At 45.0% G+C, this 18,508-nt stretch overlaps 1 protein-coding gene across 2 annotated transcripts in view; it reads right to left on the bottom strand.

The window, feature by feature from the left end:
* Window positions 1–441: 441 nt before the first annotated feature.
* Window positions 442–18,508, bottom strand: part of SLC30A7 (solute carrier family 30 member 7) — a 53,913-nt gene continuing 35,846 nt past the window's right edge. For both annotated transcript variants that reach the window (XM_006273723.4, XM_019479097.2), the window contains exons 9-11: window positions 8,947–9,037; window positions 7,586–7,735; window positions 442–3,403 (exon numbers count right to left, since the gene is read on the bottom strand). In XM_006273723.4, coding sequence (XP_006273785.1) covers window positions 3,356–3,403; window positions 7,586–7,735; window positions 8,947–9,037 — 289 coding nt within the window. In that variant the 3' untranslated portion in view covers window positions 442–3,355. The remainder of the gene's footprint in view (window positions 3,404–7,585; window positions 7,736–8,946; window positions 9,038–18,508) is intronic.

Here is an 18,508-nt window from a genome sequence, read left to right as displayed (position 1 = left end):
ATTCCAGTTTTCAGTCACGAGAAATAGATACAGTAGTACTGGTCTGAAATGCACAAAATGTACTTGGGAAAGAACTAACTAGATCAGAATCAAAAACATCATCACTCAGATGGGTCATCTTCTTTACAGCTGCATCCATCTTTGGTCTTCTGACAGTTTTGCCAATTGGTATGTCCCATTGGTGTACTAGAAAAGGAATCTTTCATGTTATCATTAAGCAAAAGAGACACTAGGAAGTTGGTCTTGATGTTCAAGGTTCTGGAGTTTTAAATGACCTATGTGACTTTTAGCCTCCAAAAACTGTAGCATCCCTAACCCCAAGCTGAATCATTTCCTTAGTAGGTAACCCCCCCCCTCCCCCCCCTCCAGGTAATTGCTATCGTGCCATTGGACTGAATGTAACCAAGGTAGGTTTACACAAACAAGAAATACCATGTCATCCATGTTTTTTTGACCAATTTATTGGTGTTTCTCCTTTTAAAATAAGTCTATTCAGCAAAAATAGTGTAATTCAAAACAACAGTATCATCATACTGCTGACTGCAAGCAACTGGCTTCAATACATTATCCTTAGCCTTAAATTACGATTTTCAACAACAAATGTGGAATTCATCTGTGTCTTGCTATAAAACCTCAAATTATCCCCAGTATGATTAAGATTGTATGATCTTGATTAAAAACCATATACACATTTCTGGTTAGGAAATAACCTAGCCCTGCGTTTGTGTTTCTAAGAGTTTTAAATTAAAGATCTGGCGAGGCAATACAAAAAAAGTTGCCAAAAATGTTTAAAAGCACTTTTCAGTAAACTTCTCTGTGCAGAAAATTGATTATATTCTCAGTCAAGAGCTGTCTTTTGGCAAGACAGATTAGCCATACTGTTTGACGTGTTCAAGAAAAAAAAGCAAGCAACATCCAGACAGTTGCTCCCTTACAGAAAGATGTAGAGCACATCACAACAACTGAAAAACCATTTAACTAAAACAAAGTTAAAACATTCACAAGTGGCCAAAGCCTAACCTTTCGGTCCGTGGTACACTCCTGTTTAAAGACCAGGATTAAGAGTTCTTGCTTATTAGACTTTAAACAAAGTCGAGGCTCTGAGTTCTATATTCAAAATATTCACATACCTAACAAGCCCATTGGCTTAAATGGGATTTCAGGGATTTCAACAGGAGGATATGTGCCTAAATATCTTTTGGATCTTGCCCCAAGTCTCTACAAAGACTAATTTGCACCAAACGTCAGCTCGAGATTCACTGTTTATGCAATTTAGATGATGGAAGTTGGCTCTTGCTTTTAAAATGATGGTTTAAAATGACAGAACATCATGTTCAGCATTGCTGAAATAATCTGAACAAAAGGGAAGGAATAGAGAAACCAGACCACAAAAATCAGAAACAAAAGACACCAACAATCCATTTATGTGCAAGAAACTACAAAAAATATAGGCTGCAGCTTGTTAGGGATTTGAATCACAGCATCTTACTTGGTACGGATTTGAATCACAGCTTTATATGAAATATGAATTCAGTATTTGCATTTTCATCTCATTTCTGGATTACTCATGTCAAGAAACAGATAAGTCATTGTTGGTTGATAAATTAATAAATGTGAAAATATGGGCTAGGACTGGAGTAGAATAAAACAGACTCGAAGAACTTCCTTATCATCTCTGATGTGGAAGCTGCATACTTTAGTAATATACCTAGAATTCATACCAGTCCCCAGCAGCTATGATTTTTCCAAAAAGCATCCTTGCCTTAGTTTACTCTACAAGGCACGGTAAATAAAATACCCATTTCTTTTTCAAAAACAAAGTTTCATATGAAAAATGGCATATTTGTTTCTAGTTAATAAAACTGAGCCTTCCTTGTTCAGAATGATGAACAACTTCAAAACTGGAAGCCAAAGACACATATTCAGTTTCTGAATTCAAACAATAGAAAGAGAAAATATAGGAAGTGCTACAATTTAGTAGAAGCACTAAAACTATAGTAACAGGTGAAGTAGGATTGTCTTAGAAACCTATTTTGGATTCAACATGGAAAGTAATATTGACACTAGAAAAATATGGTCCAACTGGGTGTTTCTGGAAAAGCTGTTCAAGACTGAAAAAGTTATTATTATTTATGGAACACACAAAGCATTACAGAGAGAAATGCTGAAAGCAAAATCAAAACCTGTCAACCTAGAATGTAACCTGAAACAGCACATATGCTAGTCTTCATTTCTCACTTCTGGTCCAATTGCCAGGGAAAGCTCCTCATCCCAGTTTTCAGTGCTGTCAGGGGCAATGACTTCCTCTGCAATCCCTTTCATAGTCTTCAAAAATCCATCATAATCTATTACAATCTAAGAGATTAAGTTTCACAACCAAACTTATTCAGGAAAAAGTCACTGTTTCAAAGATACAGACCAAGGCAGCACTTTCATCACCACCACTTCCCTACAACTACCTCTCCTGTTTATATGATGACATATGAATGTGGACATAGATCATCAGATCATCTCTAATTACTGCAACAAGATTGAAAGGCTATTCCACTTAGTGTGTTAAATCAAGGTCTAACCAATTAATTTGGTTAAAAGAACCCTTTGCACAAGAGATATTTATCAAAATATCCAGTCTGTTTTGAAAGCAAGTTTCCCACAATGATAATGTCAAATTTTAAGCAAAATTAACTCCTGCTCATTTGGTAAGATGCAACAATAAATGGGGTTTAACAGCTACAATTATGGAAGTACACAAAAAAAAAATCACATATATCACAAGCAAAAGTCAGACTGTGTACAAATTACAGGCATAAAAATAATAAAAACCCTTGATATTCTGCATCTATGCTGGCAAATACTTTTGCTGATATAAAAGGCACTTTGAAAACCCAATATGGTTTGGTTCATTAAGTTTGCAAAGTACAAACAATTTTACAAACATATGATTATACTGAAGAATGTCAACCATTGTGACATTATGTACAAAACATTTCCAATTCTTGGTAACACTGCTTTTATGGGAAGGAACAGTGGTTTCAGCAGCAGCTTTGAAGATCTGACCCAGGGCTCGCAGTACCACATTCTTATTGAAACAAATGTAAAAAGTAAAAACAACAAAAACAAAACCCCCCCCACAAAAAATAAAAAGTTTGGGGGCCACAAAACACAAGACCCAAAGTCCATAACAGATTCTTTTGATATTTACTCCTCAGAGATGAATCCCATAAAAGTAGCCCAGAGATGGTAGTTCATTCAATCTTACTGAACTATGGGAGAGAAGGCTCTTCCTCAAAAAGTAGAGTTTATACTGTTACAGTACCAGAAAACTTTGGTCCAAAGAACACATTTATGATGTTCTCTACATGGCAGCAAAGTCAATCTGTACATAAAGCTGTCTTACTCCCGCCTGTAAACAACAGAAAAATAGAAAATTAGTGAACTGGGCAAGCATGTCCCACTCAACTGTACCCTAGTTACTTCCTAAAAATGTACCTGGAGAACTACCTAATGCATCTGCTAAATACTTACATACTTTTCTTGTAATGCTTCCACCATTCTTAACCAAGCATCCATCAGAAGTGGAACTACATGAGCCCAAGAGTCAAAGATTTGTAGGGATGCTACAAGGTTAAAAATGTGCATCTGAAAGCATAAATCCTTCACATACAGTCTAAAAATTCACAAGTACTACAGTCTAATATATGCAAGCTTTTAAATAACATCAGCCTAATATCTCAAGTCCTCTTCTTACACTGCCCTCTTTAATTAAGCCTTTCGTAACTGCTGTGCCATGAATGAAACTATTCCCAGATAATTTCTATTGTCCTCATTCCCATAATAAACCTTTAGCACTGATCTCACCATCTCAAAACAAAAGTAAACAAACCCTTGAAACGGTGCCAGCTCAAGTGCAGTACAGCATAACAATATGACATGTAGGTTTGAAATATGAAGCTGCCCTACAGCATAAAAGCAGGAATTTCAGAAAAGGCCAGTATTGTAATGGTGTGTATGAGAAAGGCCAAAACACCTTTTGGGCATACAGATTATAAACCACTTCTTTCAAAAGCCCTAACGAGTTTAAATGTAAGGAATTCCCTTAACTCTAATACCATTCTATATAAATAACTATGAGTGAAATCATTCAAAAACTATTAGCCTCAAAGTCAGTTACATAAATAATGATGATCCTCACACACTCCTGGTACTTGACTGCTTCTCAAGAATTTAAGAACAGAAATTATAGCAACAATCCCTTCACATTCCTGTCATCAAAATATATTAATGTTATTTGCTAACTCTTGTCAAATGTGCATGCATTTCCTCCAAGAAATCAAGGTATCTTGTGGAAAAGACAAGCCAAAAAGTTGTGCATCTTGTATTGCAAGTGCAGAGTCCAGTGGTCATTTCCCACAGAAATAAATTCTATAATGTAGGTCCAATTCCTGTGAAAATCATATCTCAAGCTTCCCTCTATTAGGGAATGCTGTTGTTTCAACAACACACAGTCATTATGAGACAACATGGGTTTAGAATGAGAAGAGACCTCAGAGCAAATTCCCCAGAGAAGCTTTAATGACCAGGAGAAAGACTTTGAACTGGAGGACTCTTTATATGGGAAAAGTCAAGGGATCAAAGCCTCAAGGTGATGTATTCACAATGACTCACGCTGCTAAACAAAAGGACTGCTGCATTTGCTACCAATTGTTAGAAGTTACAACATTCCAACTTAGATGTCACAAATAAATGAAACATGCCCAGACCTGTATCTAACAGGATGGGCCACAATCTTCTAATCACATTAAAGACATGATTTTTCTAACCCCATGGTTCTTCAAACTTCCATCAGCATTAATTGAACCTGTCTTGATTCAGTTCTAAGAGCTAAATTCCCATTTAATTAAAAAACACTGTAAACTCAAAGGGATGTGAGTACATGTATCTTTCCAGCTGAACTTTTCAGACGATTCCATTAAAACTGAAGACTGACTCTGGGAAATAAGGACACATGGACCACATAAAGAGTTCAATTAATGCTACTGGATTTGCAGTCCTACAGTCAAAATTTCCTGCGATGGTGAGAGACAGCTACGTGAAAGAAGTCATCCTCCCAAGAGGCCAAACGCAGGATGTGCCTTAGACTGACAGTAGCACAAGGGATATCCGTCCAGAAATAATATCTCTACATATATGTTTGGTTCACAGGTGAAATGACAGGACACTGAAGTTACAGAACAGACAGTTATGTACCTTGGATTTTACTCATCAAGCAACAAAGGAATGTCTTCTTCTGGAGAGAACTTTTCAGTTCAATTAGAGAAGCCAAAAAATCTTTGTGCACTGGGGAAGGAACCCTTTTATCTGACAGATTAACTATTTGTGTTAGTTGAATAGTGCAGATGATTCATGCTTTTCAGAAACGAGCACTATGCTGCATCTTGTGATACTTGGGAATCAGCTCCTGGCTGGTGTTAAGATGTTTTGAACCATCAGCTTAGCTAAAACAAGGTGATGTGGTAGAGTTAATGCAACAGATAATAGCAGTTATTTTTACTGGAGACCACTCTACTATCATTTGATACTGTACTTTAGATCCACCTACAGAAAAATTCATTATCAATGATGCCTTCCCACGGTTAAACAGTAGAGGTGCACTGATACATCGGTCCGATATCGGATCAGCGCTGATATAAAGAAAATTGACTATATTGTAAATTGGCCTGATGTGGCCGATAATCTGCAGCGCAGAACACAGGCAGTGAGGAGCATGGCCCAGCAGTGTGGAGAGTTGCGTGCAGCTGGTAAATCTGTTGTGTTGAAAGGGGAGGGAGAAAGGAAGGGGCGTGGGGGGCGTGCAGATCAATGCCCCCCATGGTGAAGGGGGAAGTGGGGTTGGGGTAGGCACTGGCCAGCTGGGGCAGGTATGGGACAGAGCCATGGGTTGTCCAGGGGGTGCAGGGCAGCTCCTGCCACTGCATGCCGCTTGTCCAGTGGCTCCGGCTGCTTGTCCAGGAGGGTCTGGAGGAGTGGGGGCGGGTTGTGCTCCTGGATCTGCGTGGAGTGGGGTGGGCTGCAGCTGCAGGCTGAGGCAAAGGGCTGTGCTGTGCCCAAGGTGGGTGGTGGTGGAAGGTGGGGGAGGGCTACAGCAAAATCTGGGGTGACTGCAGCCCCCCCCTTCCACAGGCCCCCTTCCAGTGTTGCCACTGCCCACTCCGAGTGCAGCGCTGCAGCCTGCCCGGCCCGGCCAGCACAGATCCAGGGGCACACCCCCTCCCACGGACGAGCAGCAGGGGCTGCAGCAGGAGCCACTCCCCATTCCCCACTCCCTGTGGCTCCTTTCCCGCACACACCCTGGCCATACAGCACCTACATCAGCCCCACTCCCTCCCTCACTGTGATGGGCATTGATCTGCCCCTCCCCACGCCTCTTTCCTCCCCCCTCCCCTTTTACCACAACAGACTTACCAGCTGCACACAGCTGTATCAGAAATCAGATCAGTATCAGCTGATATGCCTCCTTAAAAATCAGCTATTGGTATTGGCCCCTAAAATCTCTATTGGTGCACCCCTAGTAAACAGTCAACTGAATCCCATTCATATTTTTTCCTTTAAGGTGTCAGTGGGCATATCTAAACAGTATGCAGTAAAGTGTCACTGCCTACATGTGCAGAACAATTATGACACAGTAGACTAATTTACTGCACTGCCAGATAGTCCCATCAGATACAAGTAGTATCCAGCAGCACAGTAAATTATGCACTTAAACACATGTGTTGATGGTGATGTCAGGATTAGTTTACTCTGGCTCAAACTGACCCAGAGTATATTCAGTCACATTAACTGCACTGTGTAGATGCACCCAGTAAATGACAGAAAAGCTGCTTTGGTTTAACAGAATTTCCTAAAAAGTATGTTTGTGGGCAGCGTTGATTTCAGTAGCCCAGTCTCATCTGGAAATGCTTTTACTAAACCATGCTATTAAGATGCTGAAGTTACTTCTTAGCTGTAGATAAAGGGAAATATAGTGATCTCATATCACCATGTGGCAACTACTGGTAAAGGTTGATTTAATGGTTACCACTGCATGGATGTTGCAAAAGGCACCATAATGCAAAGAATGTAGCTTCTCAAAGGTGGGAGGGAAGAACCCCAAAAGGAGCATCACAGTAAAGGCAGAAGTAAGTTTAGCCTCTGTGGTCAGAAGCCTCATTTATTTTCTTGGTCTCTTGTATGTCAGTACGGGGCTTCAAGTTGGCTTTGTTATATACCTGAAAGATTACAGCTTTGGATGTCATGTCTCCAATAAGAGATTCCCAAAACTGAATGATAAATAGGCCATTTTTCCCATATCAAACAGGACTTTTCCCCTTCCTTTCTGTTTCTGGTAGCTGGCGCTAATAATCAGAAGCTAAACACTTATTGGCACTTGGACTAGTGATGAAGACAGAACAGCAAAAAATTATTGTTCTGTGTTTTACACCATCTGTCAAAGGGACATCCACATTTTCTCTACCAAACTGTCATGGTTTTCAGACATCTAACTGCTATTTAGTTTTCAACTTTCTGTTAACAAGTAAAGCAGACATACCTGAGTAAAAATATTGTGAGTCTGGCTTAAAATCCACTTTGCATCAGCATCAGGAGCTACAAATAATTTCAAAGTCCCTATGTAAACATCAGTACAAAGAGTCCAGAAGTGTGGATCATGTAGACTGTAAACTCCTTGCAACTGCTGGACCTAAAATACAGGAATGCATGCTTCAAAATGAATTTAGAAACAATGCACATTAACAAATACAAGATGCTTTTACAGAAACATTTACAGAAATGCGGGGACATCCCTTTCAACCTTCACTGGTCCATTAAAGGATTTAGTGATGTTCTTTATTACACATATCCTCTGTTGAAACTTGGCATCACTCATTTGTAAAAACAGTATCACCTGAGGCATGGAAAAAGGCACTTGTAGTTATTGCACTGAGTAAAAGGCATTGCGCATCCGCTTATTTTCAACTTAGTCAAGAAGTTTTGTAAAACACCAGAGCTAGTTGGGAATACTGTAGCAACATGTGGTCTTTTTGTTTAAAAAAACCCCTCAATTAATTAAAATTTCCTGCAGGGATGTACACATGCCTTGTCTGCCTCTTAATAAAGATGGAATTTTTTTCTCCCACATTTTGGATGAGTGCTAATTACTGGGCTATGGGCTATTCTGAGGTAAGAGTCTCCCTCTCTGAACTTCCAAACACACTTAAAACATATCAGATTCTGAGTATAAACTGTTTCCATCCAGCTTTTGTATAAACATTGAGTGCGACAACACAATCTCCTGAACTATCGTGGAAAAACCAGTAACTTTTATTCCTTTATGCATCCTCCTAAGATTGCACAGGAGACACCAACCATATGTAGTACATTTGGTACTGTTTGGGCAAAGAGAAATACATTAAGATCTCAAATCCCAAATATGATTCGTTTACATTTAGTCCCAATACAAATAATATTCTTCACTTTTACAAAGACTAAAATAGTTACTGAGGAGTGAGAGAGTATTCTCTTGACAGAGAAAAAAAAAATTCACCAATAGTTCAACATCTCCAGCTCTGAACTGAACAACATGCAAGTTCTATATGTAATGCTTGGCTTGGTTTTCCATTATACAGGTCTATATTATGCAGGTTTGCTTTACTACTTGAGAAGGGCTTAGAAATAGTTTGTTCCAAGCCAAAAATGTATACCCTGAGAAAAAAAATCTCTCACACACATACAGTTACTACCTGGGAGTACAGAATATTTAGAATTAGGGATTTAAGACCATTTTTGGGTATAAATTTAGGATAGATGTTAAGGAAGCAAAGACAGGTTTAGACAACACATGTAAAAAACTTCCCACATACAAATATACAAATATTTGCTGCTTATTCATTGTCCCAAAATGCCAGGGCTCACCCTCTGATAGCACTGAGGCAGAGCATTTTCCAGAGGAGGAGGAGTTCGTTGCATCAAGATTCCAATGGACTCTCTTAAAAGCGGGACAACACTAAAAAGGAAGAAAACTGATCAACATTACACTGTTAAAGGATGCAAAAGGCAACAGCAATATTACCACTTTCTCCCCTAACTAAAATCTGTCCAAGTAAGGATACAGCCACAAGCTTGTGAAAACAGTTACAGAAGTAAAAAAACTGATGTAACTACAGTACCAGAGTTCTATAAAAAAAATGTATCCATTACTCAGCCTACAAACATTTTCATACAAGAATAAGAGTTTAACTTGTGGGTTTTGGGATGGAATCTAAAAAGATGTTCTAAAATTTATACAGAAGAAAACAGTGAGTAAATCATAGAGCAAAAAAGTGTAGTTTAGAACAAAACTCCATTTTAAAAGTTATTTCAATGAGCCATAAAAAAATGCAGGAATATTGAAAACATTCTTGCTTTTGTGTCTGGCTTGAGACATATTTTTCTTATAAACCAAGATAATAAGGGGAAGATCATAAAACAAAATTATTATGGGCCAGTCTAGCCATAATGAAGTTATTTGTCAAAAAACAGCCAGCTTAGCATATTTAAGTTAACTAAGTTGGGGGGGGGGGCTCATCCAAGCTCAAACAGTGAACATTTGGAAGTAATTTGAGGTTCCCTCCTAGCTGTCTAGTTTAACCAGCAAAGAAGAGAATGCTTTGCGTCATCCACGATAGAAGGGTTTTAGATGCTGAACAGACTTTACAATAGGGAGATGCAAGTTCAGTCCACAGGAGCAAGTGCTGCAAGTTCACATGCTCTTTAACAAACACAGCATGCTGCTGAATAAACCACAAATAGGGACCCTACACAGCACCTTAAGAATACTGTAAGTCTGGTTCAGTAAAGCATCATGAAACTTCAGAAAATGAAAAGTATTCCAAGTTATGTACTACATAAAGTGAACTGTACATACATTTCCAACAAGCCAGCATTTTAAAAATCACCTGATATGACCTCTGACAGCAGGAATGATGAGGTCAGAAACCATAAACCAGATTCTGATGTTAAATACCATAACATTACATTTATTCCAGTTTTGTTTGATCTTGACCAAATAGCAGGGAAGTAACAGAACAAAACTAATCAAAAGAAAATGTAGAATGAATTGGGGGTAGGGGGATCTCAGAGTGAAGTCAGTTTTTCAAAGGGCATTGAGGAAGCCACATGAAGTACTAGGGAATGCACTGTGGAGAGCAATTCTGGATTGGCACAGGCTGTGGACAATGACCTCATGATCATTTCCATCTCTGATTTCTGTTAGTCTAAGGTAAACTTAAACTGAAGTATCTTACAAGCTTACAGAAGTGCAGAAAGAAGCTTTTTCTTGTGAATGTACTTCCATATTACTCATGTCACAAACTGCTACTAAATACCATTACTAACTGGATATCAATCTACAAGTTAAAACATAGGAAAAGAAGACAAGAAGAGGTCTCCTGGGCCATCCAATTAAGTCCCCTTCACGCACAGGCAACCTGTTATCCAGAGTCCTAAATATTGTCCACTTTACCTCCTCACCCCACCCCAAACACAAAATGCATTACAAGACGAAAAATATACTTCAGCATGCCGCAAATAAAAAACAGAGCAGATATGGGAACTGTCAGTGTCTTGTTACTGCAAAGGCAAAGACAAGTTTGGGTGTTCAGGTGATCCCAGGAAAAAAATGTTTCCTTATACTACAGGGGAAGGCAAAACCTCCTTGCCAGTCTCACCCAGAGGAAAAATTCCTACCTGACCATAAATCTAGCAAATGGGAGCAGAAGAACAAGACCCTCTAAACTAGAGGACTGAGAAGTTTCTAAGTAGCAGGACTGGCAGCATCTCCCAAACAAATCCCTCTACCCTTAACTGTGTCTATGATCCAGTAGTTCAAAGGAAAGCAAACCATCTCCAAATGAAGACTGGAAAGAGGATCAATTCCTGACGCACACCACTAGTAACTGCTCTGCAATCTAACAACATACCTTTCAGCACAAACCATTTCCCCCCCTTAGCCAACTGCTTATCTACCTTACAATTAGAGCACTGATCCCTACCTCCTCCAGGTTAGGAAATACATTCTTACAAGGCACAGCTTTGCTTAAATCTAGACAGATTAGATCCACTGCATTGCTCTTATGTAAAGGGTTATCCTATCATAAAAGATACTAGATTGGCATGACGTGATCTTCCTTACATAAAAACTTTGTGGCATTTTCTGCCATTTTGTGTTTATTTCCATACCACTGATTGTTCTTTCCTTCAATATCTGCTCTAAGACCTTCCATAAATAATGTAGTCAGACTAACAGACCTGTCATTGCCTAGAAGATGACTTCCCCACCCCTTTTCAAACAGATTGACTTTTATTAGTAGATGTTTAGGATTATAAATCAAAAAAAAAAACCCTGACAAAGCCAATAGGGAAATACAGAGTGCCCGGGCAAGGGACTAACAATAGAAGGTGGGGGTGAGGTGGGGAACGCAACTAGGTTACAGGCGATACAAAGTTAGCCAACTAAGCCTGGGGGCAGGGGGTTCACGACGCTGAGAGAAAAAGAGGATAGAAACACACAAACCCGTTACAATGGTCCGCAATGGTGGAAGAAGTGGTCCGAAGAAAAAGTGTCTCAGTACATATACAGTCTCATCGCGGGGGTCCTCTTCGGGTGGAGCAGGGTCGTCTGCTGCTGAAGAATCCTCTTGAAGCGAAGGTCCGACTGGTGCAGAACGGGTGGTTCAGGCGGTCCCCTCTGGGTCCGGTCCAGCGGCTGTTCTTCTGGTGGGGTCCGTGTACTGGCAGTGGCCCATGATGTGCTCAATGTAGATGTTGCAGGACCACCAGATGGTGTCGGACACCATGAGGCAGCGCATCAGCTTGCCATAGTGGCGGGAGACGCAGCAGGCACGCAGGACGCTCTCATTGCTGGGGTCCCAGGCTCCGAGCTTTCCCACGATGAGCGCGTCGACCGTCACGTCATAGCCGCAGCCCCTCAGGGTGCTGGCCAACGGGGCGTACTTCTCCCGCTTGCGAGCCCGGGTGTCGGTGAAGGCTTGGCGCCAGTTCTCGAACGGGATGGTGATGTCCACAACGACGATCTTCTTGGCCTCCACGTCGGTGATCACGATGTCGGGGCGCGTCTGGCTCTTGCAGCCCGGGACGGTGCGGTTGACGGAGACCTGCCCTGCTGCGGCCGGGATGGCCCTGACCAGCCGGTCCTGGACAGCGTTGTGGCGGAGCTGCCAGGCCCTGGCGTGCGGCTTGCAGCTGCACAGCATGTGGGGGAGGGTCTCGGCCGCGTAGCCGCACTGTTGGCACCTCTTGTCCCGGTGGCTGAAGTGGACGGCCCCGTTGAGAGGCAGGCAGTTGAGGCAGGTGCGGTGGAGGAAGCGCCAGTCTGCGAAGTGCGTGAAGCTCCCGCTGGGCATGAAGTGGTTGCTGGCGTCCCACTTCGAGGTGACGTCGAAGACCTTGCCCTGGTCGGGTCTGGCCCTCAGGTCGCCAGCGTACTTGTTGCAGACGGCGTCCTTCATGAACCTCTCCAGGAAGGTCCTCGTGCGGGGCGTCACGGTCACGGGGTCAGCGTGCGGGGCTGGTTGCAAAGAGACTCCCAGCTCCCGGCGCTCCTCGGTCCAGGTCCAGGCGCAGCCGATGCGCTTCCTGAGGTGACGCGTGGCATTGTGGGCTTGGCTCCACAGCGAGGCAAAGTCCCCGCCGTCTTGGCTGAACTCGCCCTCCAGCGAGCTGCTGAGGAAGGTGGCCAGGTCACGTCTGGTGGGTTGCCTGCCGATCCTCTTGCGGGTGGTCTCCTCCAGGGCGCTGGCAGCGATGATACTTACCGTCGCGTCCGGGCAGGTCAGGAGGTGGAAGGCGTGGGTGACCACCGCGATGTCACCAAGGTCTCCCATGCGGGGCACATTGGCACCCCCCTGCCGGTAGGGGATGTGCAGGACCTTGTTGCTGGCCCTCAGTGGCAGGTGCAGCCACTTCTTGAGCAGCCGCCGGATCTCGGTGTCCGCCTTCTTGAGGGGGGTCTTGGGGACCGCAGAGCCTCTCAGGACGAACGCGACGTGGGGGATGAGGAAAGTGTTCACCGTGTCCATCTTCTGCCAGGGGGCCAGCAGGGATGAGTCCAGCTTGTGGGCGTCCTACACGATCCCGTTGATGGTCTCCTCCAGCGTCTGCCCGGCCCGGTGGCCGGTGGGCGTCCCCAGGTGGCAGTAGGCCTCACCGTCGCGCAGGTGCCGCATCGCCTGGCCCTGGATCGTGAGGGTGGAGTCCAGGACGCAGCTGTTCTGCTTCCTGTTGATGTGCAGGGAGGCGCACTTGGTGACGTTGAAACACAGGCCCATCCACCTGGCCGCCTCGGACGTCACATCCAGCATTTGCTGCAGCTGGGTGGCGTCAGGGGCGAGGAGCACGAGGTCGTTGGCGTAGGCCAGGACGCTCAACTTCTGGCCGTAGAGGTTGAGCCCGCCGGGGCCGCCTGCCACAGCTTGACGGAGCGGTTCCATGGCCAGATTGAATATGACGGGGCTGAGGGGGCATCCCTGCCTCACTCCCAACCGGATGGGGATCTCCGTGGTCTTCCTGTCAGTGGTGCGGACGGTCGTGGTGCAGCCGCGGTAGAGCTCGCGCACCAGGTCGATGACGCCGTCCGGCAGGCCTAGCTTGCGGAGGGTGCCGAAGATGTGGCAGTGGGGCACAGAACCGAAGGCACTGGAAATGTCCAGCCACGCCACTGCGCATTGCTTCTTGGTCCTCTGGGTGTTGTCCAGGGCCATCTGGAGGGTGAAATTGTGTTCGTAGCAGCCCCGCGTCAACATGAACCCCTTCTGGCTCCGGCTGACGGCTCCGCCGGTCACCGCCCAGTCAGTGATGCGGCCCGCCAGGCAGCTGGCGTAGAGTTTGGCAACGGTGGAGCATAGGGCGATGGGTCTCCAGTTGCCCAGGTCGGTTGGGTCTCCCTTCTTGAGGATGAGGACCGTCATGGCCCCCTTCCAGGCGGCGGGCGTGTGCCAGAACTCTCTGTACCTGTTGAAGAGAACAGAAAGAATGAGGCAGCCCAGGTCACGTTTTTTAAGGAGACCTGATCCTGTCCCTGCCGGGGGCGGTGTCCCTGGTCCTCTTCAGGCGGGCTTCCACTTCCTGCGGCGTGAAGGCTTCCTCGAACCCCTCCGCCGGAGGCATGGGGGTCAGCGCTCTGACGGTCACAGGGCGTGGGGCGGAGGCTTCTGCTGGGGGGTTGAAGACCCTGCTGAAATAATTTAAAAGAGCCTCCCGGGGGACCTGGCAGAAGGCCAAGGGTCCCTCCAGGATCTCTCTCACCACCTTGGGACGGCTGGCCCGGTACAACTTCTGGATCCGGGAGGCTGCCACCGGGTCGTAGCGCTGGCGCCTGGGTCACTTCTGCAGCTGCGGCCTGTGGTCCTGTTGTGTTGCCGGTCTACTGTTGTTTCCTCGGGGTTGGCCGGGCCGGGCGGCCACCGAGAGCTCCTCTGTGAGCCGGGCCATTGAGGCCTCAAAAGCCTTGAAGGTGGTGGCCCGGTAGAGCTCCTCCAGCCAGAGGGTCTGCCACAGGGTGGGCATTCTCTGCTGTGGGGAGGGCTCCACACCGGGAGATCCCGGCACGTTCGGGGGCCAGAGGGCCCCTGGCGGCTTGGTTCCTCCCGGCGGCTCCAGAATCCTCGGCAGGTCAGGGGCCTCGGGTGGCCCCAGAGGAGGGCTGTCTGGTCGGGGCATCGTGTCTGGTTGGGGGTCCCTGGGTGGAGGCCTGCACGGTGGCATCATCGGGGCAGGTCTCTCCGTCGGGTGGTCCCCGGAGGTCTGGTCCGGTGGGGTGGCCAGTCTGGCGGGTCTTCGCACCGCGGCCTGGGTGCGCTGGGCCGGGGCGGCGGATCTTACCAACGTGCCGGGTCTCCTCTTGGCTCCGTGGCCTTGGCATACCTTCTGGTGGTTTTTGAGGAGCTTTGTGGCCTCGTATTCGGTGCCGCAGAGGGAGCAGTAGAAGGCTAGGCGCAGCTGGTGGAAGCGCCATAGGTGCTTGTTCATATTGCCGTGTGACCTGTACTGTCTTGGCGGGTGGCAGGTCGGGCAGAACAACTTGTCCGGAAGGGGAGGAATGTGAGCGCTGTCATGTCTACTCCTTCCCCTGGGTCGTCTGTGGGGGGATCCGGGGCTCCTCCACCAGCATGGGGAGACCCTTGGGGGGGGCGTCCTCGGGACCGCCGGGGTCTGGGAGTCGTCGTCGTTCGGGGCCCGTCATCGTCACCGGGCTGCCGTGAGGATCCGGAGGGGTCCACTGTCGCTTGGGGCGCTCCGCCATCATCCGGGGGGCATCCTCAGGCTCCGGGGTCCTCCACCGGGAAGCGGCTCTCGTCAGCCAGGGTTCCGGCCTCTGAGAGTCTCTATGCCTCCGGGGGTCGATCGATGGTCAGGGGTCCGCCGCCGCCTGTCAGGGTCCTGACATAGTGGTGGGGCGCATCGGGGTTTGTCACCAGCTTGGGTTCGCTGGTCCACCAGCTGCACAGTTGGGATCAGGGGAATGTTATGCCCTAAATCACACATCCTGCCATACATGTACACACATTTGCCTGCTGCTTTTTCAGTCAGACTTTTTTCATTAGCTTAGGAACATGCAAAGAATCCAACTGCAAGTAGGTCAGGAAATCTGGTTATTGTGCTGTTTGAACCCGAAACATAGCTAGAACTTTAAATATGTTCTGTAACCAAGATGATGCTTTGCTCTGTGGGTCACTTAACTTGGTCACTCAGGTTACAAACTTAGCCCAGAAAACATTCAAATGGGAATCACATTGCAATGGACAGAGAAAAACTACACTGTCAAGGGGTCAGCAGACCCAAGTTGTGTCCATACTGCCCAGGCTCTTTGTGAAAGGCATCTTAGCAGAAGAAAGGAACAGCCTCTCTTTCATGAAAGATCAAGCTTTAATGTTTTTCCAAAATTGCCAGTAAAAGCTACAAGAATCCAAAGTGGTCTGTCATACTATACCCCCTCTCCAGATTTTCCAATGCTTTACACAACATACTAAAAATTTAACCTTTCAGAATAGAATACTTTTGTCACTTCAATAAAAAAGGGAACTTATTTTGCAAACAAATGCAGCTCAAATCACTAGAAGATATTGAAAATGCATTGACAACATACTTATGTGACTACAAATATTCCTGGAACCATACTCATCAGGAAAGAGAATAGCTAATACTAATAGGATAAAAAAGATGGAGAGTTGGGCCAACCACTGTTAATATTTTGATTGCTTTTCACATTTTTTTGATTAGTCATGATAGCACAAACTCTTGGGCTTTGTCTTATGAGACAGCTCGCGTCCTGGCCCTTCCTTTTGCTATTATTAACTCTTACTTGCAATAGGCTGAGAAGGAAAGCAAACAGTATAAAAATATTATGGAAAACATCCTGGAGGGGCTGCCTTTTCTTGCTTAAGCAGACTTTAACCTTTGCAACTAACAGGGTGCACCTACATGAGATGTTGTGGAGTTGCCAAATTAGCTCTTCAGAAAACATCTCATGTCTATACGTGCAGTGCTATTAGGCAGGAATAAAATAATTAACTCCGCAACAGGATAGTACTTGTAAATGGAAGAATTATCTTGCTCCAGATTTTTTTACTCCACAGCAGCGCAGGTGTAGATGCTGCCCTGGCTGACTAGGACACGAAGGTGCTTCAGTGTGGGGGCTGTCTGTTGGCTAGCTCCACACTGGAGCACCTCTATGCTGCAGCCAGCCCCCACCGTAACAAGTTGAGCTGGGTCAGAGGAGCCCCAGGCTGGCAGGCTGACCCCCAGGCCTCAGGCCAGCCAGCACTGATCTGACATGGCTCAACATGCTGCAGTCCTGGGCACATATTCAAATGGCATGTCCAGGAGCAATAAACTTCAGTGCAATAAGCACCAGAGTTTATTGCTTTGTATTAATAACATGTATAGACACACCCACATAAAAGGTACTACCACATTTACTCAAATGCTACAGGCACCTTTCCTCCATAAAATTAGCCCTCCCAAATTGGGGTTGTGCATTTTAAATGAAGGCAGTGATTTCCATGCCAGAATGGAAGCATGAGGCTGCTGTAATGGCTGCCAGGGGCTAGCTGTGATTAGCACGCAGAAGAAGTGGATGCCACTCACCACTCACTCTTTCTTTACAGCTAAAACCTTAACCCTGTCATGGGAGCTGTTGAATTGTTCACAGAATTTGGTAGCAGCCATGACGGGGTTAAAGCTTTAGCTGCAAGGAGAGCGTGAACAATACTTGAGAGAAGACTCTGTCTCTCAACCATCACTCCAGAAGAACTTTCTTCCCCACTGTATCTTCCTAAAACAAGATGTGTTATTTGGGGATGTGTGGCACGCCAGAAGATACAGTCTTTATAGTGACCCTGATGTCTGGAAATAAGGAAGGCTCAATCTACCATGTCAAATTACTAGACAGAGGCACTAACCACAGCAAGAGACAAGGTCCAAATCTGCTGCCTGCAAAACCAACGTCATGCCCACATACGAGTAGCTAGCTCAGATACAACATGCAGTCATAAAGCACACTATGCTTTCATATACCCAGTTATACAGAGGAAGTCAAAGGTGTTAAAAGAGAAAACAAATAAAACCCATACAAGACTGCATTTATGAGATCAAAGCCAGAGCTTTTAGCTAAGACCTAAGGTTTTATCAAAAACTCAAATAAGCCAAAAATTCTACAGATTCAATTGCAAGCTACAATTCTATCATCACATCAGATACTGATGTAGTCATTTGCAGTTTCATGAAATGCCAGGATTCAGTTTACATTCAATGTTTGTGTTATTGCTCGTGCCAATGCAGCTATGTCATTGTTGGAAAAAAGCAGGATTTTTCAGGGTAGCGACTTGGACCGCAAGAATAAAGTAACACACGGGCGAAAATTCTGTATACTCACTGGAGTTATACCACAGACAGGAAGTTAAATTCAAAGATGTCAGCAATTTAATAGTAAAAATGTTTGTGATAGATTCTGCATCTCAGCAATTCTTGCTGAGATGCAGAAACCAGCTGCACCCCTTCTTCATAACCTTTGGACTTCAGCTCTAAATTCAAATTTCAAAATGATTTCTGCCCTGTGGCTACCTTTAAATTTGAAAAGCAAACTTGCAACTGTACAAACATGTTTCTTGTAATTCTTTATTTTTAACATTTTAAACAAAGGGCTGATAACTAATGGAGTAACACAAATATTACTTATAAAACCAAGGGTTACAATTAAGCAAGTTACATTGGAAACAGCAAAAGCTTGCATTTGTCCCCTTTAACATACAGTGCTCTTACTATCAGTCATACTGAATACCTTTTGTGGGCCAGGTTTAGTCTTTGTAGTGAAAAACTGGGTGGCTTCAAAGGCCGGATAAAGTCCAAACTTCCCCATTTTGAAGCTGTGTCAGAGTTGACCCTAAGTACTAACAGGAGCAAACCATCTGATCACAGATCC

Source organism: Alligator mississippiensis, chromosome 5, assembly GCF_030867095.1.
Source record: "Alligator mississippiensis isolate rAllMis1 chromosome 5, rAllMis1, whole genome shotgun sequence".
Lineage (NCBI taxonomy): Eukaryota > Metazoa > Chordata > Crocodylia > Alligatoridae > Alligator > Alligator mississippiensis.
This window is presented reverse-complemented; position numbering and strand designations above follow the sequence as displayed.